This window comes from Cyanistes caeruleus, chromosome 7 (assembly GCF_971803275.1).
Source record: "Cyanistes caeruleus chromosome 7, bCyaCae1.hap1.1, whole genome shotgun sequence".
Lineage (NCBI taxonomy): Eukaryota > Metazoa > Chordata > Aves > Passeriformes > Paridae > Cyanistes > Cyanistes caeruleus.
The window spans coordinates 35,552,020-35,579,512 of NC_141707.1; the positions used below are offsets into that span (position 1 = coordinate 35,552,020).

General features: G+C 40.9%; 1 protein-coding gene across 6 annotated transcripts in view; it reads left to right on the forward strand.

Annotated features, from left to right (window-relative positions):
- The window catches only part of THSD7B (thrombospondin type 1 domain containing 7B), a 298,549-nt gene that overhangs the window by 97,196 nt on the left and 173,860 nt on the right, over positions 1–27,493 (forward strand). For 5 of the 6 annotated variants that reach the window (XM_086898690.1, XM_086898691.1, XM_086898693.1 and 2 more), the window contains 3 exons: positions 8,540–9,335; positions 17,532–17,783; positions 23,898–24,067. In XM_086898690.1, the coding sequence (XP_086754816.1) occupies positions 8,540–9,335; positions 17,532–17,783; positions 23,898–24,067 (1,218 nt within the window). Of the gene's footprint in view, positions 1–8,539; positions 9,336–14,262; positions 14,455–14,835; positions 14,920–17,531; positions 17,784–23,897; positions 24,068–27,493 lie in introns of those variants that run through there. The other variant, XM_086898695.1, reaches the window with a different exon arrangement.

Genomic DNA, 27,493 nt, shown 5'->3' on the forward strand with positions numbered 1-27,493 from the left:
TTGGTTTATTTCTGCACAGCAATTTGCACACAACACAGCGAGCTGTGCTCTTCCAAAACACTTTTCCTCGAGAATACGGAGTGTCTAGAGTAAATGGAAATTTAATTATTAATAATTAAAAGGGGAAAATTAAATATGGACTGTAAATAAAGTGAAAATGCCCAGTAAAAGCAGTTTGTAGAGTCCTACAATAACCTCTGTCCAGTTTTTATAGAATTGATAATGCACATGTTTAAAAACAGTACTTTCACATGAATTAATTATGCTGTTGCCAGGGAATTGTTATTATGGGTGTTCTCCATCTTTGCAGAAATACTAATTAGCAGCAGTTGGGCTCCATGGGGCTCCTGCCCATTCTACAGCTCTTCTATAATGTTTATTAGGAATAATGAGTGGCCCATATGGTTGAGAAGGCATTTCTGTAGAAGTACATGATGTCTGTGATTTACCTTTTCTCTTCCAAGCACTGTGGGCAGCCCCACTTCTGCTCCAGAGCAAGAGGCTGCTCCAAGTGGAGGTCCCACCTGGAGGACTTCCCCAGGAGGACACATCTGTAGGCACATCAGCTCTGCAGGAGGCTGAGGAACAGGTAAAGCAGCTCCTCTGTTTCACCCCAGCCAGACTCCATGTGCAACTCTGGATTTTGATTCCTTTACCATGGTGTATTGATCGCTGTGGTAGCTGAAAATGTATGTGGGCTTCTGGGCTGTGGTGGGTTATAAAATATGTAAGCTGGAAATAGGATGAAGCTGAGCAGAAAAATTATAGTTCTCCCTTAAAATGATGTCTGGAGGGGGATGCATGTATTTCTGTGATAATGTGCTTGTGAAGTAAATTTGGATACTTCAGAAAGGTTTTGCAGGTGTGCAGATTGCTGTATTATTTCACAACTTTTTTCTCTGAAACAGTTTTTTAAATTTTGCTGTTATTTCAATGAACAAACATAATTTAAACTTCACGAAAGAATAAGAAAATTAGAAACTGCAGTTGCCACAATTTGGAAGAGGGGTTGGGCTCTATCTTTGGTGTTTGCTGGGTAATGAATTATTACAGAACTAAAATAAGAATTCTCTTATTTTATTTCTCTCTGTGTCTTGGAGCTCGAATAAGCAGATGTTGAACTGCTGCCAGTGCCTTTCCCCAGCTGTCCCACCAAGGCCTTGTCTCAGAGTGGTGAACCTTTGACAAAAAGTTTCTTATTGTGGTTCCCTCAGGGGCCCTGAGTGGCAATCTTCACTGGCTTCATGGGGTCTTCCCACATTACCTGGCCTAGTGGGAAGTGTCCAGGAAGGAAATTGGAATGAGATGATGTTTATGGCCCCTTCCAACCCAAGCCATTCTGTGGTTTTATGATCTTGGTGGTGTTTGCCTGGTGGTTCCTTGTGCAGATGCTGATGAGGTGGACTCTCCAGAGCTGAGTGCATCCCAGCTGGGCTGTTAGCAGAACATGGACATGGGGTGAAACCTAGGCTTTGCATGCTTGAGAAATATCTGAGTGACTGCCTATGTGAAGGGCAGCAAGGGGAAAGCAGTGTGTGGGAAAAGCAGAAAAAAACTTTGTGTGAAGCTTGCTGGCCTGAAAGCAGTGGTGCAAGGAGCTGTATCCAACCGGAGACTTCAGAATTTCCCAGTTCCTGGAGCCAAGTAAGAAATAACTCCATTCACAAATATCTCCTTCTTCCTTCTACTTCCCTGCAAATATCAGAGTGGACCTCCTCAGCTTCTTGTTTCATTGTGCCTGAAGGGATCTGAGATTTCCTGTGGACAGGAGAAAAGATTTAAGTATAAGTGGGGGCTCAGAAGAAGGTGCTGCTGAATGGGGTGTCCAGCAATGCCCACGATTTCCCCTTGGCCCCCACTGGTACCAGGGGTTTGCGTTACAGGAGGTGCTGTGTAACCTGTCTTGTGCCAATTCTGGTTTTGGTTTGTTTTTCTTTTTCCACTGAGAGAGAAATAACAGTTCCTGTTGGGGATTACAAACCTCAGAGTCAAGATGGAGTGACTGAAGAAACATTTCTTTTGCTCTTAAGGTTACATTTACAAACACCTTACAAAGGCTATTATGTTTTAAAAAGAATTGGTTTCCATAGATGTTTGGAATTCCAAAAAGGCCAGAGTTTGATTATAGCTATTTATAATCCAGTACTGAGGTGGTTTTAATCTCATATGCAGTAAACAATTTAGAGCTGTAATCTGCTGGTAAAATCTATTTATTCCTTTTGTTTTTCAATACATAAGCTTATATACATTATGGTCTCATCTCCTAATATCCAGTGCTGTCAAGGCCAGAAATCAGTTCTCACAGACCTTCAAAATGTGTTGGATGAATATGACAGAAATGTTTTGGAATGTGTGGGGGTATTTTTTATTTTTCTGTTTTTTAATTGAGAGTTGAAAGGAAAGAATATTTTTCCCTGGGCTGTCTCTGGGGTGTGGGCACATGATTGAGTAGCTCAGCTAATACTGTTTACATTAGTTCTTAATATTGGGAAGTCCTGCCTTCCAGTGCCAAGGGGTTAGTAAATCTCTGTATTTTCATAAACAGCAGTGTTCATTACATTCTGCTGCAGAATGTCTTTCTTGCTGAAGTGTGTCTTGCATGTTACAGTGTATGGATAATAAGGGAAAAACCTGAAATGTAAAATTGGAACAAACTGCTGCATGGCTTAAGTCACTAAATTTCACATTTATTCAGATCTGAAATAAGATGAATAACTAAGCTGCTGAATTGCTCATTTGTGTAGGTCATGAAAGTTTAAAAAAGTGCTGCAGGTATTTAAAATTAATCCCAGGAATCAGAGGAATTTTTTATGCCCTGTGTGACACACTGCAAATAGAACAATAGTCTTTTGTATAGAATTTTTCATACAGATGATAGCACAAAAGGATTTAATGAATTGCTGTTAATAATAAATAGGAAAATAATTGAGACAATTAAGACTAGGCAAGGAAAATAATCTATATTTTGGCTGAGATGTGGCAGTAGATGCAGGGCAAGGAGACAGGAGGGCTCTTTTAGAAAGCAAGGGAATGGGCAGTTCAGCCAGCTATAGCTATACTAACATTACTCTGTATTATAAAACACTGAAACATCCCAGATATGTCCTAGACTCCAGAGATTTTAGCCTGTTTAGTCTGCAAGTAAAGATGAGGCTGTAGGATCCTTATCTAAATCTTTAGAATGACTTTTTCTTGGCATAATGTGCCAAGAACCACAAAGCCTTCGCATCATGCCAAGAAAAAAAATATTGGTGAGGAACTGTGTTGTAGTTTGTATGATCTGCAACAGCTTTGGCACATGAGAAATAAATATATGTCCAAATATCATAAAACATGCATAATTTTCATTAAATTACATTAAAATTACATAAATCTCATAAAACCGTCTCACAAAACAACCAGTTATTCTAATGTAATGTATTCAGTGGAATTCATTTTTTTTCCTCTAACTAATAGTGAAGATTAATTAGTTGCAGTGGCATTAGGAATAAGGCTCATGTTCTCTGAGTCAGTTGTTACCTGTTCTCAGAATTCATGGGCTGAGTTGGAGCTCTGCCCTTCCCATAACCATGCTTTGGTGAAAGGATGACATTCAGAGGGGTTCTGGGACATTTCAAGCAGAAGTATTCAATTAAAGTGGATGCTGCAGAGATTTTGAGGAGTTACGTCAGATCTGGTGGAGTTACTTCTCAGTAAATGAAGTTGTACATCTTTGTTATGAGGGATAAGAATTAGGAGATTCTGTTCAAAAGCAAGTTGTTAAGGTCTTGAACAGTTGCTCCTAAATTTGATGCTTAAACTGAAAGAGAAGGTAAAATGGCTAGAAAACAGGACTATTCCGATGGTCGTCTGTTAATTTTTTCAGTTCCTTCACTGGAGCATATCTATTATCTGATACAAATTACTAACACAATATTCTATTTTACTGATTGCTCATCTTCTGCTATGTTTGCAAATCAGAGCATAGAATCAGGGACAGAGTCATTGTGGGAGATGCTTATTATTGAATGAATTCTCCGATGGTGAAATGGTTTCAATTAAGCTAAAATGTCACAATAAACAGAGCATAATTATTCTAGCAATTCTTATGAAGCAATAACATACTTGCTAAGCAGCTCTTATTGGGATTCCTCTTCTGAGTTTGGTGTTCAGTGGTGTTTTATTTTGTCTGTAAAGTGTAATTATGGTCTGTGTAGCCTGCTTGCCTTATGTGTGTGTGACCTGTGTGTCAGAGAGCAGATGTCACTGCATCCTTTCAGACACAATTATGGTGCAGTTGTAGGTAGGTCTTGCAGGCAGGAAAAACAAATCAGTGCACAGTGCATCAAATAAACTCCAATTGCTCTGTTATTGCATGTTTTGAAAGGGGTTAGAGAAGCTGTATGGGGTGATAGCACAGCTCTTTCTGGCTGATAAAAGATGAGAATCAGAACAATGTGTAATTTTGCTTTAATAGATTGCCTTGACTTATTAATCCCTTTCATGTCTTTGCTTGTAGTGTTACAGATGCCCTGGAAGAAACAGAGGGATGTCTTTGTTCACAGTTGTTCATGAACAAAGACACCTCGACTGTCTGTTACAATTTTTGTGTGAGCCCAGCAAGTTTTGCTTCACTTCTCATTTTTGGAAATAGTGATTTGGTTAAACTTTTCTATGGCTTGGTTGACTAATGGATCTAATGGATTTATTCATGCTGCTGTATGTACTGGTACTTTGCAGATCTCAGTGGTACTTAATAGTGAGAAACTTTTTTTTTTGGCATCCTGCTGGAGAAAGCCTTGCTCTCAGTTAGATGCTCCTACATAGAGAAACCCAGGTTGAAAAGGACCACAGGAGGTCATCTGATTGAACCTCGTCACAGAGCAGGTTCAGCACTGAATGCACACCAGGTTTCTCAGGGTCTGTTCAGTCAGATCTTGGAAACCTCCACAGAGGTATTGTTGGACTTAGGGGCAGCCTGTGCCCAGGGTTATCTCACAGCAGTGAGGTTTTTCCTTACACCCAGTTTGGAGCCTCTGCATTTCTAGGTACATCCACAGTCTGTTTCTCCCATCTGTGCCCTGCTGTGATGAGATCAAACATCCATCTAGTATCTGATTAGGTTACAATACATAGGAGACAGACTATCCATCCTTTATCTTCATATTATTGTACTTTCTATAGACAGATCACTGTGAAATTAATTTCCTTTTATTTAGTCTTCTTTAATTACCAGTGGCCTTTCAATTCTAGATGGGGAGTTGTAAAGCATGTTTCTGAAGTTCAGGCTTCTGATGCCTCAATTCCAGTGGGTTTATAACACAGTTAATATTATAATTCACATTGTGCTGAGATGTTTCTGTTAATTGACTCAGATATATTTTGAGAAAAGTGTAAATTTAATAGGAGCCAACTAAAAATAATTAAATTCTAATTACAAAGTGGACTATTGACTAGGAAGTATTTACAACTTTCTCCTCATTTAAGCTACTGAACAGGGTATTTAACTAAGCAGTGAAATATTGTGGGTAAGTTTACTGCCACATCCTGAGGAGATTGTCAGGAAGTGAAAGAAATCTATAGTAATGGGTTTTGCATCTGATTTTTGATTATATTTTTTATGCTTCTTTTTCTGGTTTGCCAGCAGCAGGCTCTGTTTTTATGTTTGCCAGGGAATAATTGCAAATTGTAATGTGTCTAATGACAGTGTAATTACTTACAAGTTCACGCTTGTTTGTTTTTTGGGTTTTTTTTTTTTGGTAATTTTTCATTCTAAATTCACATCTGACTTTAAATTGTGGCCAATTCTTGCTTCTGGCATCAGCAGAGTGTCTCTCTACTCTGTTAATGTGAGGAGTGGTCATTCTGCTGCTCATGAGTAGAGCAGTTTAGGAGCAGCACCCAGGAGTGTATAAAATGTACTAAAGAGATGAGTTCTGTGCAGAAGGGAAAGAGCAGTGGTGAGGTTGATGAGTGGTTTCCTCTGCTACAACTGCTTGGCATTCCTCCGTGGTGGGGGGGTTTAATGCTACTTTTAATGCAATTCACTAGCTTAAGAAATGGAAAATCCTTGATTAGCCTAATGTGTTTCAACTGTTCAATGCTAAAGAGAAATAATTTTTGGTTTTAGGTTTTTCTTTAAATAAAACTGGTGAAAAGTAAACTTCTCCTGTATGGAAACTTCCACATCTCAAAAAACTAAACTGCCTTTGCTGAAGTGCTGCACAAAAATAAATAAGTTCATGATACAATTATGTTGTGATGCTTAATCATTGTTACTTTTCACTATTAATAAGAAGCCACCCAGGACTTGAGGTCTGAATTTTGACTATTATATTTTAGATGGCAGTATTTACATAATCTGATGTCTGGTTTCAAATCTTGGTGGCATTAGAAAAGAATATTCATGTATTCATCCTTAGTAGGATGAATGTTTAAGTTGTCAATGGACCTCTTCCCTGAAACTGAACTTCAAAAGCATATTTAAAGATTAATTTTTTTTTTTACTTAGTTTTTAAGCACACTGGATTCTGTTAAAAGCCTGTCATTAGTGTAGGACAGCTTGTAGAACACACTAGAGTTTGATGCTGCCTTTTCCCATTCAAGATATCTGTCATGACTGAGTCCTTACCTTGGGCTGATGTCTTTTGGTGTGAAACAGAGGCATAAAAAGGACAAAGATTTTTTTCACATAGCCTGAGGGATTCAGCAAAAGCTGGAGCTGTCTAAACCTTGAGGACTCTGCAATGCCCTCTCGCCCCAGCCTGTCCACCACTGCAGAAGGTGCCTGACTGAGGGCAGAGAAGCAGCCCTGGCCTGGAGGATGGGGCAGGAGGAACATGGCATCTATTGGAAAAGAAGTTTAGTTATATCCAGTTCCTGTCTGCTTTCCCTCCTTTTGCAAAAATAAAAAAATCAGGATTATTTTCTTATGTATGTATTTATTTATTTATTTATCTGTCTATTATTTATTTATTTTTTTAACTTATTTATTTTAATTTTTCATTACACAATGTCAAGCTCCTGTCCCTGAAAGATCAACTCCTCTATTCACAGAGAAAGAACAAAGGGATTGTCAACTAAACCACCATTGCCTGAACAAAACACCTGGGATTAAAATTGTTATGAGACTGATTTTGGATTTTGTGTGTGTTTGGTTTTGTAGTATGAACATGTAATTGATTCCGGTAGTTTTAAAATCAATTTTAAAAAAAAATAAATTGACTGCAGTAGCATTGCTTAATATAAATCGACTTATTTGTTGCAAGTTCATTTTCTGCCTTGAAAAAATAGAAAAGGTAGCGCAGTTGCAGTGTATTTTCAGGCAAGAATTATATATGCAATGTTTGTACTGAACAAAATGGCTCTTTTATGAGGTATTGGAAAGTTTTTAAACTTAGGAACGAGATAACACCCCCTTGAGATGATCATCAAAATCCCTTTAATAGTTAAGATTCGGCCTGAGTGCTTTTCTCTACCTTTGCTCCTCAGTTTGCCAGCAATTTTGTACTTTATAGCCCTCAATATTTTATTGATTTGGTGGATTTTTATTTTCACAGACAAATCGTTCTATTTAGCTTTGTCTGATTGCTTTCACTTGCAAATCCTCAAGTAAGATTCATACAATTACATATGTATGTTCATGTGCTCCAGAACTGAAAATGACATTGCTGGGTTTTATTTTGGTTTAATTTCTTTGCCACCTCTCATAGTGCCACATGCTGCAAGTGGAAACGATTTACTCAGTGTACTTTGAGGGTGATTATTTTCATGTATTTATCCTCATTGTTTTATCCCTTTGGATGATGATTCTGCTGCTTCCCAGTGCAGTTTATTCTGTTGACTAATTGCTCTATTAAGACTGTTTTCCTCTTATCTAACTTGACTTCCTTTTCCTATTAGATGATTGTTCTTTTATGATCATTTTTATATTAATTTGTACAAATGAAATTAAATATTCATTTGGGATGAATTTTACTGCTGCAGAAATTAAAGGCTTGCCTTTAATTTGTAGCACTCTGAGGCATTTTCTTTTTTCCCCAAATTTCTCCAAGTGATTCAGTGATGTGAGTACACTGGGAGAAGCGACTCACAGCCTTTAGGAAGCATTTAACCAATTTTAGGGACCAGCTGGTAGTTATTTGCTTTTTCATACATGCAGGATACGGCTTATATTTTATATATGATTTATATATTTTAACATGGGCAGATAGGGATGGGAGAAGGGGGAAGATATTTAAATTAAAAGAGGCAAGATTTAGGTGAGATGTTAGGAAGAAATTCTTTAATCAGAGGGTGGGGAGGCCCTGGCACAGGGTGCCCAGAGAAGCTGTGGCTGCCCCTGGATCCCTGCAAGTGTCCAAGGCCAGGTTGGACGGGGCTTGGAGCACCCTGGGACAGCGGAAGGTGTCCCTGTCCATGGCAGCGGGATGGAATGAGAAGAGCTTTATGGTCCCTTCCAACCAAGCCGTTGTGACTTTATGTTTTGCGATTGTCCGATGTTGTGTGGGGGTCAGGCCGGATCCCTGCACGGCGCTTCTCACCAGCCCCTCTCTTGCAGGTCACTGGGGCCGCTGCGTCGGGGACTGCGGCTCGGGGGGCCTTCGCAGCCGGGCCGTCTGGTGCACCCACGCCGAGGGCTGGACCACGTTCCACGCCAACTGCGACCAGCAGGACAAACCCGAGAGCCAGCGGAGGTGCTTTAAAGTCTGCGACTGGCACCTGGAGCTGTTCGAGTGGGAGGTTTCGGGATGGGACAGGTGCGGGCTCGTCTCGGCTGCGGGCGGTGAGGCGGGAGCCGAGGTTTGTGTCACCGCACAGCACGGGCTGCAGCGCCGCAGCGTCCGCTGCCTGCAGAAGCTGAACGGGACGGCGGTGTCCAGCGAGATCTGTGAGTATTTCAGCCCGCAGCCGCCCGCTGAGCAGGCCTGCCTGGTGCCCTGCCCGCGGGACTGCGTCGTGTCCCAGTTCTCCGGCTGGTCCCCGTGCGGCGCGGCCTGCGCGGGCAGGCTGCAGCACCGCGCGCGGGCCGTCATCGCTCCTCCGCTCTACGGCGGTGCCCCGTGCCCCAACCTGACGGAATCCAGAGCCTGCGAGGCTCCCGCCTGTCCCCTCGGCGAGGAGGAGCACGCCTACAGCCTCCGCGTGGGCCCGTGGGGCGAATGCCGGCTGCCCCATCCTAAAGACGTGCAGCTGGCCGAGAGGACTATGCTGGATTTGGGGTCGGACTCTGGAGAGCGAAGCACATCTGGACTTGCCGGCGCTCATCCCCACCGCCATGCCGGGGAGGTGGAGATTGGCTACCAGACCAGGCAGGTCAGGTGTGTGAGGAGCGATGGAAAACACGCCGCGCTGAGGTAAGGGTGATTCCTGCTCCTGTCAGCCCCACTGGAGTTCTGGGATGAGCGCTGGCTCTGCCTGGCAGCACCACATGTGACAGTGAATGAGTCCCGTTCTTGAGTTGTAAATGGAATTTTCGATGGGTTTTTTTAATGAACCTTTTTTTTGTTTTTATTCCTTTCTAGCATATGTTGAAGATTTTGCATTCTTCTACGATTTGCGACTGTTTAAATTAATTTTATGTTTTTAATAATTCTCTTCTGGGTCTTTTGTTGTTGTTGTTTTGAGGAGATGGAATTATATATCACTTTGTGTTGTTGCTGGGCCTTGGCTATGGGAGAGAGTGGTTTCATTCTCAGTCATGTACTGCATATGTTTGGTATAAGACGCTAAGATTGCATCAGCTTAAACTCCTTCATTCTTACAAATCAGTACAGGATAAAATAAGTCTGAAAAATTTGGCCTTGTGAATATGCTAGAAGGTATATTTTGGAAAGAAATCAGTGAATAAACCTGGGATTGTCATCCTTATTGAGGTGCCTGCCTGGCTGGTATAACTCTGGGTGCTGGTACAGGGCAGGTGACTGGCACGCCTGCCTTTGGTAGTGATCGTTGGTTTCTGAACTTATCTAATGTATTATCTAATGATTTCTCTCTGTCTATATAGGTTGCTTTCCTGTAATTTCCTGAATGTGGAGGTTACGGTAATGTGCAGCAAATAATGGAAAGATTTATTCTTTCTATTTCTCACATTTAAATTTAAGCTGAGCTCTGATGTTTGAATTCAGGTTGGATTTGGGTAGGTGTCAGTGGCTACAGATGACTGATGAATTGATTAACTTCTGAGAAAGTCAGAATTTCTGGAGATCTTACTGTGTTCAGTTTTTCAAGGAAATTAGAAGTTCTTGAAAAATCCTGCTGTTGAATTTTGCAGAAATCAATCTGTTTCTCAGTAATCCATAGCTCCTGGTGCCTCTAAGAACTCAAATGGCAGAGAGAAGGGGTTATTTTACATCCAGTTCTCTACCCCTGTTAATTTCTGCAGTGTTTTTGCACACACACTGAGGTGAAAATACGAATTCTAACCTTTTTTCTTACCTACTTCTATTACACCCATAGCCAAGCATGGAGTATTTTTTTATCAGTCGGAAGAAAGGCTTTGTGAAATGTTCCAGCAGTTTCTAACATCTTGACGTTATTACTCGTCTCTTAATATATGCTGATTCTAAATATACAGATGTTATGCTCATGTAGCTGCTTGACTTTAATGGAGTCACTTGTGATTTATTCCACAGTGTGACCAGCAGTAGGTTTATCTGTTAACATTTGTTAGCTTTCTTCTGCCTCTTGTATCTCACTCCTTATCAGAGGCTCTGGCGGGGGATCCTGATTTTGTTAAAATTTCACTTGCTCTGCCCTCACACACTCACTGCTGTATTTGCTCTAAGAATGGAAATGGAAACTTTCTATAAATGTTTCCTGTGTTACACACAGAATTTCTGGATGACAGTGCAGAGAGTGCTGAGAGCTTTAGTTTTGGTGACTATCCCTGATCGAGCTGTCTTCTTTCTTGTTCCTTTTTGGTTTTTTTGCTGATCTAACCCCCTTTTTGGGAGTGTACAGCTCCATTAGCCACCTCCTGGCAGTCTTTTTCTGCTGAGCTTGTCTCAGATTTACTGCAGAGCTGGGCCTGACCCATCCTTTGCTCTTGCTCTAAATGCAAGAGCAAAGCCCATTGATTGAGTAGAGGAGAAAAGGTCATGTCATGTTACAGCATCCAGACTCTCACATACTTTTCCTTTCTCCTTTTGGACCTAAAATTCAAAGCTAAAAATCCAGCCCAAAATCCAATCTGTGTTTAGTTCCGGGGCTGGAGTGTCACAGATATCAAATACTCCTGACAATGAGTCCCTTTAAGCATCCCCTGCTAGTGTCCTCCTTGTTTTGTTGTGCAGCAGATTTGCTGCCATTCTTCTGAAGAGCGGGCCCGATCTTACAGATGCTGCTTTACAACACCGAGGGTTTTTTGGCTACTGATAAAGAAGAGTAAATGCATTTGCATAACCCCGTAGTGGGGACTGGCAGGCAGCCAGGTATCTGCTGTAAACCAGGAAAGAAGTGCCTTATTTGTGCTCCTGCATTTTCCTGGCCAACATTTCCTATTTTTACTAACACTGCTAAGCAAGCACCCATTGTAAATTAAACTTTTGGAAAACTCAGGCAAGGAACAGGAATATCCCAAGATGTGCTTTAGCAGTGGGCTCTGAGCTGCTGGTCTACCGGGCTCTACCTTCCAGCACTGCACAGTTCTTGCAGGTGACAGGAGTGGTCAGCTAACCACCACCAAGGACCACCAGAGGAGAGGGGCCACATCCTCATCCTACCTCCTAATTTATAATGAGAAGATACCTAATTTATTACCAAGGTTGTTTAATTTACTGGTGTCTGACCGCAGGGCCGTAAGTAACTCTCTCTTATTTGGAGGAACATTAGCCTGCAGAAGACTGGATGCGCTGTGTCAGGGAAACACAGATAGGGATATTTTTGATGAAATATCTTTTCAGTCTGGAGGTTCCACATTTCTCAAAAGGGAAGGAAAAGGAACAAAGGAAGAGGAAAGGGAGGGACAGACCTTTTTGAAAATACCTGAAATGACAATTGAACAGCCAAACATCAGTACGCTTCGAGACAGGTCCACTTTTGTTCAGAAACTGTTTTGGTGTAGAAATGTTATATTCATGAAAATAAAAGGAATAACATCAAAATAGAATGATGCTATGGATCTGATTTGAACCTTTTAAAGACTTTGTTTAAAAAGTTGGAATTTTTTTCATACTATTTCAGATAGAATTCAGGTTTCATTTTAGTTCAGAAAAATGTTTCAGTTTCACCATAAGCCTTACATCCAATAACAGATTCAAACATAAGCAGTTCCATGCATTAAAAAAAAAAAATCTCTGAAAAAGATGCAAGAAATGAATGCGAAAGAAATTCTGCTCTTTTTGTTTTCCTGTCTCATCACAGTTGTAAAAATCTACAGAATGGGACAAAAGCACTTGATTTCCTTGCTTTTTTTTTTTTTTTCTTTTAAATAAAAGGTTGTTTAGGTTAGACATAAAATTGCAGTTTAGTAAAATAAATGTGCATAGTTAGACATTGAAATTCTAAATAAATTTAACCTGATTTTCTAACCTCATGTGTGTGCTCAGCTAAGCATACTGACAAGGTAAAGTCAGGAACAAACACTTATAAGGCCTTTTTTATTATTATTTTTATTATTTGGATTAGGAGACTTTTATGTACATATTTCTTAAACTCTTCATTCTTAGTGTAAAATGACAACAGTGATATAATAGAGTTGGATTTAGGTTTCTGTTTACTTTACTTTGTAAGTGAAAATTCAGGTCAAACTCAGTCAAGGGACAACCCATCTGTCAAGGCAGAGGTGGAGTAGCATTCAACTCCTTTATTTGCCTCTGTAATTTAAATTTCCATTATCCATTTCCTAGTGGATTGTGCTTAACCACTTTGCTGTTGTACATTTTTAGGAAAAAAAAAAATATTTGCAGTTTCAGTGTTGACATTCTTCTGTTCTCTGGATGAATACAAAATTCTGCAGTCCTGAGATGAAAATGCTGTGCTGTAAAATGCTATTTGATGGTTGTGATTCCAGGAGAGGACTTCTATGTTCACATTCCTCCTGGCAGATGTAGGAATCAAGCCTCACTGCTCAGGCTTGAAAGCAAATCCCTGAGACGTTAGAGAAGAAGGATATTTTATTTTCTAATGTTCTTTTCAAAAGTTCTGTCTCTCCTTTCTTTTGCTTTTATTTAAAAGCACAAGAAACAAAGGAGCAGTGATGGCTTTTTTGATTTGCATGAGTCACATTTTAATGGTCAGGCATTGGAATAGGCTTCTCAGGGGGATGGTTCAAAATGTGTGTGGATGTGGCACCTGGGGATATGGTTTAGTGGTGGACCTGGCAGTGCCAGGTTTACAGTTCGACTCGATGATCTTAGAGATCTCTTCTAACCTTAATGATTCCATGGTTTGATGGTTTTAGAAGTGGTGTCCTGTTTTTTCTCCTGTTTCCAGACTGTGCTGGGGGGCAGCTGCCTCTGTAGCCCCAAGATCTCAGAGTCTGCCAATGTAGTGCAAATGGAAGCCAGCACTTATTTTTCATCAAAACAGAGGCTCTGGTGCATTAAGTTCTGGAAACACCAAAACTTTGACATCTTTACTAATGTTTGTTTGGATGATAGGTCTTCCAGATCCCTTTCCCTTAGGTTAGTTGGATGGCAGGCAAATAAATACTCCCTGTCTTGACCACCCTGGTGCAGAAGGGGCTAATGTTTCTTCTGCCAAAGAAACCTCTGCTGCACAGATTGAATATATGGTATCTGAAAGAGCCCTGGCAGCACTTGAAAACCCTAAAAATACATTAGGAATTCTCAGAAGTGTGCCTATTAACACTGATTGTCAATTTCTAAAGGAAATAAATGTTTTGATGCTGTTGGAAACATGGCAAGACTGTCCATTTTGAGACCTTAATATTATTGGCCAAGTGCAAAGAGCAGGTAGTGTATATTCCAGCAGCCTGTAGGTGTTTGACTACAGAACAGGAGACACTGCTAAAGAAGAGAAAAAATGGAAATGGGTTGTTAACTCAGCTCAATTCAGGATTATCTTGCTCTGCAGCACATGGGTTTGAACATGAGTTCCCTGGTCAGGCATGACACTTCCCGGGAGACTTCCTGAGCCTGGCTGTGGAGGTGGTACCCTGTCCTCCTGGTGCTGCCCCTGTGCCAGCAGCATGGCCATGGTGACAGCTTCTTAGTGTACCTAATTACTTTGCAGATGATCCTTTCAGTGTGAAAGGTTTAACAATAACCGCCTGTCTCATCCTGTAATCTAAGGAAATGCATTCACCTGTGGTCCTGGAACAGTTGGGAAGGGAAGGCAGAGGTGACTCCTGTGCTGTGCCCAGCCTGATTTACTGGTGCACGGCTCCTGGGTGGTGTTGCTGCTTTTTCCAGCTGATGGACCTGTTCCCTCTCATTCCCACGTGGTGGATGTGATGGCTCTGTGACTGCAGGGCATGAGCACAGCTAGAGCTGTTGGGAAATGCCATTTTTGGTGTGTTGCTTTTTGTCCACAGCAGAAGGTGGTGTGGTTCAGCTCGGGGCTGCACAATTCCTGTGTCTCGTGGGTGTATGTGTGGCTGGAGATGGATGGTACTGCTCAGTGAGCAGCAGCCTAAAGTGACACAGCCACAGGGAGCTGCACAGTCAGGATGGTACCCAGGGCTGCTTTCCCTCCTCCTTTGCTGTTCTTCTTCAGGACTCTGCGAGTGTGAGACATGAGTGGGTTTCCTATGGTTTAGTGTTTTGTGTTTCTTTAATAAGTGGTTTATTGCTGTTCAGCACTCGAGAGGCTCAGAGGGCACTGTGCCACTTGAGCGAGCTGGGCTCTGTGCTGCTGCTGGCTGCTCACTAATGGATCCATCCTACGCCACAGGCACCACAGCGTGGGCTGGGAAACAATTCCTGTGGTTTTACACTGTCAATCCAAGCATGTAACACAGAAAAAAGCATCAGCTGTGTAAGTACTCTACTGCATCACACTTACCAGGTCGACCCCCAGGCAGAAGATCTAACCTGAGACATTAATATGTCCAAAGTCAGTTTAAAAACAGGGCTGATATAGTACCTCCTGTCCCCATATCCTCTTTCCTGTCCCTGCTGGTTTGGACACAGCCACAGCAGCACAAATCCGTGTCTGGTTTGCAGCCTCAGATCACTGAGTGTCTCGCAGGTCTGGGCTTTATCTGTATCAGATCGTCCTAAGTACATCTGTGACATGAAAAGCTGTGTCTGAATTTCATGCAAAAGAGTGTTTTTACATTTGTCTTTGTGTTGCTCGGTGTCACAATTAATTTGACTTGGAGGCTCTGAGTGAGTAGGTACAAGTTAATTAATTTTCTTTCTGTTCAGCAGTTGCTTGTAATTCTCCCTCAAAAGCCTACTTGAACAGGATGGAAATTGCCAGTTCCATGTCTCATTCACCTTGAGGTCAACAAAGTTAGCATTTTGCCTTTTATAGCAGGAGCAGTGGGGAGGATTTTCAGGGAAAGAAACAGCTATTCAGCCTCTGGCAAAGGCTTTTGCCAGTGCAAGGTGATTTCTGGGCAGGGATGGCTTTCTCAGCCAGTGTTGGCGCAGGTTTGGAGAATCCATTATGGGAGGTGTTGTCTGGCTAAGAACTGGGACTGGCAAAGATCATTTGAACCAGGACTCCAATCCAGATTTTTAAAGGCTACATTTTATTTGGTGTTTCAGTAAAGATCAGGCAGGACTAAAATCTCTTGCAGTGGTGCAACCCCAAAAGTGGATTTTTCTATTCACACTCTATCTAAATGGGGAGTTTTGATCACTTTAAAAAGTAAGATCAGTTACCCCTCCCCTCCCCCTGCAATTCTATGTTCTTGGACAGACTTGAGTTTTTTGATACCAACAGTTAGGGCAGTGTCTTATGTGCTATTGTTTTATCTACTCAAAATGAGGAATTATTCTTCCTTCTTTATGTTTTGACATGGGTGGCTGCCCTGTTGAAAAATATTAAAAAGGTAGTTAAGTGACCATTCGCGTGACTGCACCTAACCTAATGTTCAAAAAAACTACTCAAATCCCTGGATTAGTAAGTACATATATAATGATTATTACTTCCAGAACCTTTTGATAGAGCTGATATTTTATATCAGAGACAGCTTTGTAATCAGTTCCATTTGACTTGTAATAGAGAAATGAAATGTTTTTCAATTGTAAGCAACTATAATTTAATTTTGAGGGGGCTATATCACAGGCTGTTTGTACTTGTTAAAGTTGTTTAAGTAAACCTCAGTAAAGTCATCCTTGCAGCACCTGTGAGATTACTGAGTTTTATTATGGGTGAAGAAATTGAGACTAAAAGTTGTTACCATTTTCTTTGGTTTACTTTGAAGTTCAAATAGAAGCCACTAAATGCTGTTTTGCTGGTGGTTGAGGGTCTAGTCACACTTGATGTGTTTCAATGGGAATGTTCCTGTTGACCTATGTGAATAGGGGACCAATTTCTAGACTGGAGAAGGGAGTGAATGCTCTTTATCTCCTCTGCTTCCCCCATGAAGCTGCCCAGAAATCCTGACATGATTGTCCCAGTCTGTTTTCTTTAGAGGGGGAGATAGGTTGGCCAAACTGTGCTGTAAGGAATAGCAGGAAAGGTAATGGCTGCTCCCCTGGGAGCAGCTGTGGATTTCACACCTTTTAAGTGTACCTGTGCTTGCTCCTTACAGTTGGCAAAAGCTTGACCACAAGCAGCTGGAGGCTGGAGAAGAAAGATTAGAGTTCACACTGAGTTAATCAGATGTGGTCTTAATTTCAGAGGCCAGTTTGCATTGTCCATGTAACACTGTGCAGAAGTCAGAAGATGTTGTAGCTTTGGGACTTTTCAAAATGTTATTCTGGGATTTAGTATCTTGATACCAAATCTCATCTGTTGGTAGCCCTTAGAATTTGGTGTCACATTGTATTTGGCCTAGGGTGGTGTCTTGATATGTTACCGTATAAATGAGATCATGTCCTGGTGTCAGGTGGAATAATTGAGTCCCAAAGTCCAACCCTAGTTGTGGCATTCCTGGGTCTCTGGTTGTTTGTCAGGTTGGAAAACCCTTTGACCTTGTTTGACAGCACCTGTTTGATAACAGCCTCATGGAACTGAGACCTTTCTTATTAGTGTGGGATTAATTACTGCTTAAAAGAGCAGAGTTGCTCAGCAGGATGGATGGATGGATGAATGAATGGATGACATCTAGTCCTGTGTGTGGGATGCTAGAATGGTTACCAGTGCCAGTATTTCTCTTGGGCTTGGATTTTGTTTTCCATATAGGACAAACTGTGAAATTCTAGCTACACAGGAGCAAATATAATGCCTTGTGCATCTGTTTTAACTTGATATAAATGAGATATATTATTTTAAAAAGTACTCAGCTTGCAAGTTTGCACCCAGAGCTCATTGGAAATATGCCCTGTATTAGAACTTCTCTTAAATGCGTTGCACTGATGTTGATGTACATCTTCTGATTGAATGACCATGGATTTCTTCTTGGGGAATTTGGATTGAAAAAGAAACTCATTAAGCAAGACCTCCTCAGCTGTTGTACTGTGTTCTTACCACAGCCTCTGCCTGCAAGACCCTGTCCCCGTGACCTCCAGGTCCTGTGTCATCCCCAAGGACTGCACCACGTCCGAGTGGTCCCCATGGAGTCCCTGCTCGCGCAGCTGCGGCTGGGGCAGCCTCACCCCGGGGCTCCGGAGCCGGAGCCGCAGCGTGCGGAGCGTGCCCGTGGGCACCGGGAAGCCGTGCCCGGAGCTGGAGCAGAGGGAAGCGTGCAGTGGAGGAGGAAAGGCACCGCTGCAGCCCTGCCCCAGGTATGGCCAGAGCTTCTCTCCCAGGTTTTGGAAGTGAAGAAGCCCCTGCAGATCCTCCCTGCTGGGTTTGTGCATGGAGAGGGTTGCATGCGATGCTTACTCTCTGCCTGAGAAATCATCGACTTGGTCATTGTTAGCTGTGATTAGTGGTATTATTTATTGTCAGTAATACTCTTTTAATTGGTGCTATTTTAATTATTACTGTTACAATAACTACAGTTATGTGTAGAAATAAATTTGAATTACACTACAGTTTGCATTTTCATATTTTAAAAACTGTGAGCAGTTGCTCTTGTTCTCTCATAGGGCTTTTGTACTGATTGCTGTTTCAGAGAATTTTATCAGCTGTGCAGAAACTGGTGAGGTCTCCACAGCTGAGCTTTTATTAGCTTTAAAATTGTAATTTTTGCATAAGATTTAATGATTCCTCTTCATCTCCCCATAAAAAAATCCCAGTCTTGCTTGAGGAAGATAGGAACTTCTTGGAGGTAATATCTTGGATTTTACTCAGCTTCCCTCTGTGTGCTTCTTGAAATGGGAAAATTTGCAGTCCCTGAGAGCTTGCTTGGTTTGTGGCATGAAGGAGAGGATCTCAACTTTCTGGTCTGCAAGCCCATGCCATTATGCTTGGCCAGGCTAAGCCTAGGCCAGGCTAAGCTCCTGAGAGGAACTTGATAGTGTGCTTTGCAAAGAAAATAAAATATTGCTTGATTCTTCGTGTGACATGTTCTGAGATTGACTGTAAAATGCTTTGGGATTGATAGAATTTTATATGCATGCAGAAAAATCTCCCTCTCTGTGAATGAGTGTGTTTAATAGGAGCGCTCAAGTCATGAGTTTCTGGGGCTTTTGCCAGATACTGCCAAAACCTTCTATAAAGCCTTTGCAAGATACATTTCTTAGGAAGGCATCACCTGTAAAAGTGTCTCTGTATCACTGGGCTCATTCAAAATCAAATGCTGATCATTTTTATGCACCCTGCCAGCAGAAGAGAGGAAGTATAAAAAAAGTATTCTGTTTCTTGATTACATCCTACGGAAAGGCTCTTACAGAGTGATTTTTGCTCCTGCCCAAGTGCACATCAATTTCAAAGACAATAGATTAACACATTGTCTTGCTGATTTTGTACAGGAGCGTGGGTGCAGGTGACACCTGATTGGGGGAGACTGGCTGGAAGTTAATCAGGGAGTGAACAGACGTGGCTCTGTCCCTGGTTTCTCACTTCCCCTTTTTGACATTGCACTGTATTGAAGGGCAAATGGTTCTGTAGAGCCAGGAGAGCCCAAAAGGTGAGAACCTGCAAACCACTGATAATTTTTGTAGGTGCCTCTCTCTCTGTAGAAGAAAATCTGTTGGTCTTTCAGTGTATTTCTGCTGTGCCCAGGTTTTCATGAGGCTGTGAACTCTTGAAAACTTCCTCATCTCATTTTGCCTCCCTACCTTGAGGCAACGCCTCCAGGGCAATGTCTGCATGAGTGAGGATGAACTCTGATGTGCTAGCTCAGAAAAATAACATTAAACTTACAGGTTAATAGAGCCACTTAGCTGAAAATATTAAAAAGTACAACTCTGGTATTTAGTTAATTGTTATTTCTAGGGATGTAATATCTCAAAATGCAGGTGGTAGGCTATGACCTTCTCACACTGTGCAGAAGAATTTTACAGCAGTGCCTGGTTACTAGACTTTGATTGATTCACTCAGTATAAAGAAACAAGCCAGAATGAAAATCCATAATATTGCAGTACGTGCTGTGTGTCTACTGGATGTAAGGCTGCGGGGACCAGGATTTTGTATTCATGAACAGAAATAAAATACGTATGTTATTTAGGTTTCAGCAGCTGGTAAAGGTTGCTATTGGTTGATGTTTCAGTTTGCAGCCTGGTGATTTGGTGTTGGTCCTTGGGAATTGGTGACTGAACTACTGGAGTACCTTTCCAGACATAGAGAGATGTAGTGTTAATCCCTGTGAAACAATACAGGAAACCTTAGATACTCCTATTCTCCTGATTTGACCACATTCTATTTGTAGGGTAAAACCTAGAAAGATTATACCTTTTTCCCCCCACTTATATATATGCCACTTTATCTGTGGTTTGCTGAGGCTTACCAAACAGTGATCTTTTCTTTCTTCCCCTTAAAAGGAGATGATGAATTTAAGGACCTTCACTAGCAAAAGTAAAAGCTTACAACATCTTTCATTTATCTGGTCTTAACACAAACCACTCCTTTTTTTTCTGTTTGCCTAATCAGATCAGATTTTAAGTCCTTTAAGGTGAGACTCCTGTTTACTTTCCCAGTTCCTAGAAATCTCTTTTGTTTTAGGTTGATTTGGAGACAAGAAGTCAAGTCTTTCCTTCAGTTTTGTTTTAGGGCAAGAATTTTCCAAAGCATGCTTCAGCCACAGCAAAGAAAACGGGCTAGGACATAGACCAGAACAAGTTGCTGAGCAGAAGGAATGGGATTAGGAAAAAAATAATATTGTATTTAGAAGACTATTAGGAAGAAATTCTTCATTGCGAGGGTGGTAAGTTGCTGGCATAGCTTGCCCAACAAAGTTGTGGCTTCTCCAGCCCTGGAAGTGTCCAAGGCCAGGCTGGATGGGGCATGGAGCAACTTGGGATGGTGGAAGGTGTCTGTGCGCTTGGCAGGGGGTTGGAATGAGATGATCTTCAAGGTCTCTTCCAGCCCAAATCAATCTGGGATTTTATGATTTTCTAGAGGCTGTTTTTTAATGCAGAGGCAGAGAGCACCTCATGACTGAATGAAGGTACATAGTGTGGGCTTCATCCACTGACATAAAAAAGCAGCAGCTAAAGAGGTAGCACTTGCAGAGTTGTACTCCACAGAGAAAGGTGGGTGAAGTTATATTCCAGTCTCCTAAAAGGATCCAGAGATGACAAAAATACTTTAAGCCTCAGAACTTCTCAGTTAAATGTAAACTCTATGCCTGTGGAAAAGCTCCAAGTTAAAGGTCCCATCACAGGTAGGTGACATAGGTGTAAATTCGCTGTTAAATGGGAAGGGCTTTTAATTTTATGGCTGAAGTTTACAATAACATCTATAATCAATAGTCTAAATGCAAGAAGATAAAACATTTTAACTGCATGTAAGACTCCAGAGCTTTGTGCTTTGTTTTACCTTTGGTTATTTGTTCTGAAAGGATTAAGTGCTTAAAAAGCTTAAACACATAGGAGGTGATTCTACTTTCTTTTATTATGATATAAATTTGGGATAGTTCAATTAAAGTGAATGGGTATATACAGGTTTAAAACTTGTGTAAACACTAAGAGAATAAGTCCTATAGACTAAAGAGACCATGAGGTTACCATAAATTGGAAAGATATTGAGCCCGTTTGTTTCATAACTGTCACTGAGTCATCAGTTTTAAAACAATGTATTGTATCTTTTTTATCCTTGATGTGTCGCTTTCATGTTCGCTGGGAATAGATAGATTTTCCAGAATTATGATTATGTCTTCATATCATTCATTTTGGTTGTGGTTGCTATGTTACGAGACAGGGATATAGCAAAAACTCTCTTTGCTTTGTTGGAAATTCAAAGCTTTTCAGAAGTTAAATGATGGAAAATGGACACGTTTTAAGACTTGATTTTTTTAAGAAGGCTTATGGCTGAGATACAGGTGTGATGGTATTACGTTGTAAATGAGGTTTATTATGCCCCAATTAAAGATAAGGCATTAAGTAGTAAAGATTGGAGAGGAAGTGCAGTGAGCTGTGCTAGAAGGCTCAGCAGTTATACTTGGGGAGTGGTAGCAAAGCTACCCTTCAGCCCTTTGACCTCCTGGTGGGCTTGTTAATGGTGATGAAAATGTGTCCCTTTTAATGCCTGGAGGTCAGGATTTGTTTTTGGAGTGCTGGACAGCTGAGGACACGTGCAGGTAAGAGCAGACAGGGCTGAGGCTTGGGGCTGGTGCCAGCGGCACTGGCAGAGTGCCAAGAGCTGTCCTTGCTCTCTGCTCACACACAAGTTACTCTGGGAGAATATATAAAGGGAAATTTTTTTTTTTTTTTATAGATTCGGGAGCTGATGAAGTTTAATTATCTCTCTGAGTTCAGATTTAGTTATTTTGCATAATTTTAATCATCGATGGCCTAATTTTCATAGGTGTTAACTCCCGCAGCTCACACTGAATAGAAGAAGCAGATGCTCACACCTCTGGAAATGAGTCTTTAGGATCCAGAGTTCACAGCTGACTTCCTAAGCCAGATATTGATAATGAGTTTTACCTCAGTCAATTTTTGCTTTAAGAAATACTTCCTTAAAACAAACTGTTTTCTTGGCTGCAGAAAGATGTGTATGTTCTGTATTTAAGATTTTATTTTCAAAAGTAGACCTGGAAAGAACAGAGTACTGAAGGGATGTGGAGGAAGACTCTTCTTTACCCAGTGTTTGATGAAGAGCACTTTTCATTATCTTTATGGTTGCATTTAACACTGCAGGCCCAAGAAATGGGATTAGGAATTCCCAGAAGGAGCTAACGGGAAGAAGAATTCATGGTTGTGCTTTATATGTTGTGGGAGTTAGGTATTTGATACTTGTCATGTGAAAAGTGTGTTATGTATTATTTTCTTTAGGGGTAATGAACCCTGTGAGTGTATCCAGATGTGCAAAAGATGCTGTGAGTTATTTAAGAGAGCATGACAGCTCATCTGAACAGTACCTGTAAATGCAAGTAATTGGCAGTATTCACAAATATTTTCTGTGAATACATTACAAGATTTGGAAGTGCTTTGGGGCTAATAAAAAAAAACAAAACCATTCACAAAAAAAAAAAATTCACAAAATAAATTAGGAGAACATTGATGTATGCTCATATTAGTGTGTTAATTTTTCATATAGTTTTAAAATGCAGGTTTGCTTGCCATAGCTGTAGTCAGGAGCAGGTACTGCAGAGAACACACAGAATTATGATGTGGAAAGCTTTTTCTGCAGAGGCACCCCACTGTGTTTGAGTTTACAGTGATCAGTCAGCAGTTAAGGAACATATGTAGTTTTAACAACTGTGGATCTACTCTGAAAGGAGAGAGATTCGTCTTGAGACTAAAGGAAGGAAATTATTTTATGTAGTTTGCATTACACAAAACCCAAAGATTCCTTGGTAAAAGTAAACTAGGAAATTTAGAGGAGTGGAGGCATAAAGCAGCACAAGTGTGAACAGATTGGTTATAAAAACAATATTGCCTAAGATTTGCGTTTGGGAAGCTCGGGAAGACTTTGTGCTCTTATTTACTCCCCTCATACTGTGACCTGTGAATCAAAGCGAGCTCTGCCTGTGGAAACAGTTGTGTTAGAAATATGCTCTGCATTTTCAGTCGTGATGGGGAGATAAATCCTGCTTTCCACAGACACACAGCACTGTTTTCCCTGTGGTTTTAATAAGTTCTTCCTGGCATTTAAGCTGGTACACACCAACAACTGTTGTCTGTACAGCATTCACCTGCCTGTGCCCCAAAACGTTATAATTCCTTGAAAGCCTTTAATGCTCTTTAGGTGTGAATGGAATATAGAATGAAAGTATTTTTTGTCTAGAGCTTGCTGTGTATCACAGCTTGTGGAAAATGGAATTAACTGAGATGCTTTAGCCAATCCCCTGAAGGAACTGGCAGTACCTTAGGCATTTAGAAAGGTGCCCCCTGTGGAAAAGCTGCAAGTGCTTGGAGCTCTGTCGATGTATGTGGGATTTCAGCTGTTAAGGGCATTTCAGAGAGAGGTGTTCAGCTCTTGGCAGAGAAGGGTGGTTTAGTGCTTTGAGAGACATGTTTGAAAACTACTGTTCACACTTAATCAAACCTCTTAATCTTCACTCATTTTTTACACTGTGCTCAAAGGTGCTGTCAGGATGATTTAGTGTTTCAGAAGGCTTTGGAGATTGGTGCTCTGTCAAAAGTTTTATACAAGTGCTCCAGACAAATAGCACATACTTAACCTATGTAAATTTAATGCTCAGAATGTTTCCAAACATTCCCTGTTTTGGATAGAAAAGTACTGCTATAAAGATTAAACCAATTGTATTTTGTCATCTAATAAAGTACTTCCCCCTTACCTGTAGTCTTTCAAAAACTCATTTTACTCTTCTCTTTCTGTTCCCAAAGGTTTGCCTGGAGGACTTCTGAATGGAAAGCTTGCCAAGTGTCTCTGCTCCTTGACCAGCAGGACCCTCACCACCAGAAGCAGGCAGGGCTCTGCGGAGGTGGGATCCAAACCCGAGTGGTCTACTGTGCCCAGATCGTCGTGGAACTGGGGACACACCGGCTGAAGGAGGGTGTGTGTGCAGGGTCACTCTGAAATGCTGGCCTGAGTAGATTTGAGTAGGAGAAACAGGAAGAAAGAAATAGATAATGTGGAGTCACTGGTAGCCTTTGGCTTGCTGATGCCCTCCTTGTATCCATGCTCACACAGGGAGGTACTGCTCGGCACCAGAGGAAGCCCTGAGGAACTGCCAGGAGCCACAACCTCCTGGGATGAATTGCTGCCAGTTCTGTTGTTCACTTGCATTGGGAGAGTTGCAAAGGATGAAGGAACTAATTTATGCTTGGAGTTGACTTTTCTTCCTCTGTCGTATATCAGGAAGCCCAGCCCCTTGGTAGCTGAATGCACTTATCTGTAGTGTAGTCTTAGTTTAGAATATAAAACAGGTTGTCACACACCATTCCGGATATGGCTTTAGCCAGTGCTTCAGATTGATACACAATCTTTCTTGTGATTTGAAGGGGAAAGCAAAAATAATATTGTCACAGCTTTTGAGCAGACAGATGGGTTTTGGACTCTGGAAGTGAGTTATATTTCCTTTAGAAGAATAATAAGTAGTTACAGATTCACAGTGAATAATTCATCATAGGCTGTTTTATTTACTCAATGTGGTGCTCTTGCAGAATGTGTTTTTGAGCAGAGATGTAAGATAATAGCAACACAATATTACGTCTTAGATTTATTTACTTACAGAGGAGAATCAAGTGTTTCCCTGATGCCCAGTGTGTGTCCCAGCATCCCTCACAGACTCTGAGGTTACTGTAAACCAGACCTGTTTCAGTCTCTATTCAGTCCATGCACAGTGGCTCATTCACCTCTCCCAGACATCTGGCACTACTTTGCTCTCACAACACAATCCCTCTCTCTTGTTCCACACAAGTGAGTGATGCAGGGAACTTTCAGAGTCAGAAAAATGCTGTTGATGAAAGCTGTGTGGCATTTATTGACTTGGTTCATCCTTCTGAGCACTCCTATGTTCCTTGCAGCCACTGTGAGGCAGGCTGGTGAGCAGAGAGCTTGAACTGACTTCATTCACACTTTTTTCTTTGTCAGAATTGTGAGCTTCTCAGGAAGACTAGAGGAGTGCCTCTGAATTCCTTAAACATTTACATATCTCATGGCTAGTGGTGCTACATATCCAGTGCATGACTCACCTGCAACTTTTTCCCTTGCTCAAAGTTCAGTTCAGCTTAAAAATTGCAAGCCCTCGCCTCAACTTAAAAAAAACCAAAAACAAACCCTGGGATACTTCTTCCTTTTATTTACATTTCTAATATTTAAAAATAAAAAAAATCGTATAGGCAGCTGAAAAAACCCAGATGTGCAGAGCAATTTTACAAGGTATAAACTGTTACTGTAATTTCAAAGCAGAAGTGCAGATGTACAGTAGTGAAATCCCATCTATTGTCAGCACAGTCACATGCAAGTGAAAACAGGGAAAGCCTTCCTTATTATCCCTCCTCATCCAGTATTATTCATTGTGTCTCATTCACTAGCTGACTAATTTTTGTTCTTTGAATAAATAAGGAATTACAAATTTTTGGCTTTTTTTCTTCTGGCCATCAGAACTGGCAGAATACTTTTATTCATCACTAGGGCATCTCACCTTTTACTGTACCAATTTTTCAGTGATGAGGAGAAGATGAGGAATTTAATCCTCTGTGTATAAGCAAATACAGTGTCTAACTGCTACCATCAAAAGCACAGTAATTTTTCTTTCTTCACCTCTTGAGTGTCCTTAAAGGGATCATTCAGGAACCAAGCAAGCGAGTCTAATGGGATATTACCATCCATCACTGTTGTTATTCTTCTGGTTACTTCCAAAGAGAATTTGGACCTGGGCCAAATGACATATGTGAAAGAAGATTTTGTCCCGTGGTCTCTCCAGCAGCATTCTGGGATAAAATATGTTGAATCCTAGTTGGAGACAGGTACCATCTGTGATGTGTTTATACATACTGCTCAAAGCTCTTTTATTCCCCAAGGATATCTCTCCCATTTTTTATTTGCTTAGTCTTCCCACCTATTTCTTCTTTTATTAAAATGTGTGTGTTTGGAAAGGGAGCACCTGTTTCCTTGAGTCCCTATATATCAGTTGTTCAGAAGGTTAAGTCTGCTGAATTCTTTCTGTATTTTGATTATAAGGTTCCAACTTGAAGATACTGAAAATGGAAAATTCTCACTCAGGTATTACTTTAAGAAATGCATTGATAAGATTTCATATATTTCTCTCCCAAGAGGTGACCTAACTAAGAAATCCCTGTCTTGATCCAAGTGAAGTTATATGTTTTTTAAGCCGTGAGGAGGAAGTTCATACTATTAATGTGAGTATTTGGAAGAAGAAGATCTTGCAGTCTGAAGTCCTTGGTAATATTCCTGCATTCTGAGGCTGTTACAGCTAAATTTAATTGGTAAATGTGTAGTGATGTGTACTTCAGAGGTCTGTGTTCCTGTGTGTGTAGGTAACCTAAGTGAAGAGACTATGCTGGTTTTAATGCTGACTGTTCTGTCCAAGGAGTCTTCTTGTGAGGCTTTTTTAAATTTAGGCTGAACTTTAGCATGATTACCTTTTGACAGATCTTGCTGTTTTTAAGTATCTCACTGAATTTTAAGAATTTAACTTGTTTAAATTGATAAAGCTTAATTTTTGCATAGAGGTTGTAATCTGGTAATTCCAGAGATGGAAGTGGCAAATCTGCATGTTTGAAATGATGTCTCTTTTAAAGAGGGAGACACATTTTACACAGAAAGTAGCACAGAATATGCAAGTGAGCAACTTGTGGTACAGCCCTTTCTGCTCTGGGTACTCCCTGATTCCTGTGGCTGGACATCCTGTTTCTGGAACAAACTGTAGGAATGGTGACTATCCTTCTTTTGTACCCCTTTTTCAAAGTAGGTCTGGTCACTCATATGAAAACCCTTTTAAGCAAAGTAGAAATGTACCTCCTTAACTTATTTTCAAAGCTAGACACTGCTACCATAGGACACACATGCTTTCCTCTCTTCTGTAAGTGGGTTTACAAAAAAGAGATAAGATTTTTTGGGTTTTACGAAATTTTATCTGAAATGTATTTTCCCATAATAAATTTTAATTGATCACTAACTAGCAATCCCCAGTGTCCCAACAAAAAAGACATCTGGAAAAGGTAGGGAAGAATATTATGCAGCAATCTGTTTATGAAACCTCTCCTTGTATGCCAGTACAACTCTCCTCTCAATCACAATAAATTATTCCAGTGATATGGGAATGAAAATTCCTCTTAGAATCTGGGACTCTAGTGTCTGTATTTATGTTCAAACAGTTAATAAATGTATGTAGTTTCTAGATTTAATCTTTTAACTCAGGACTTTTTAACTTTCTTTTCTGAAGATCAGGGAGTATCCTTCTGTTTTCTAATTAATTTTGCTTTTAGGATTTATCTGGAAACTGTATCTCTTT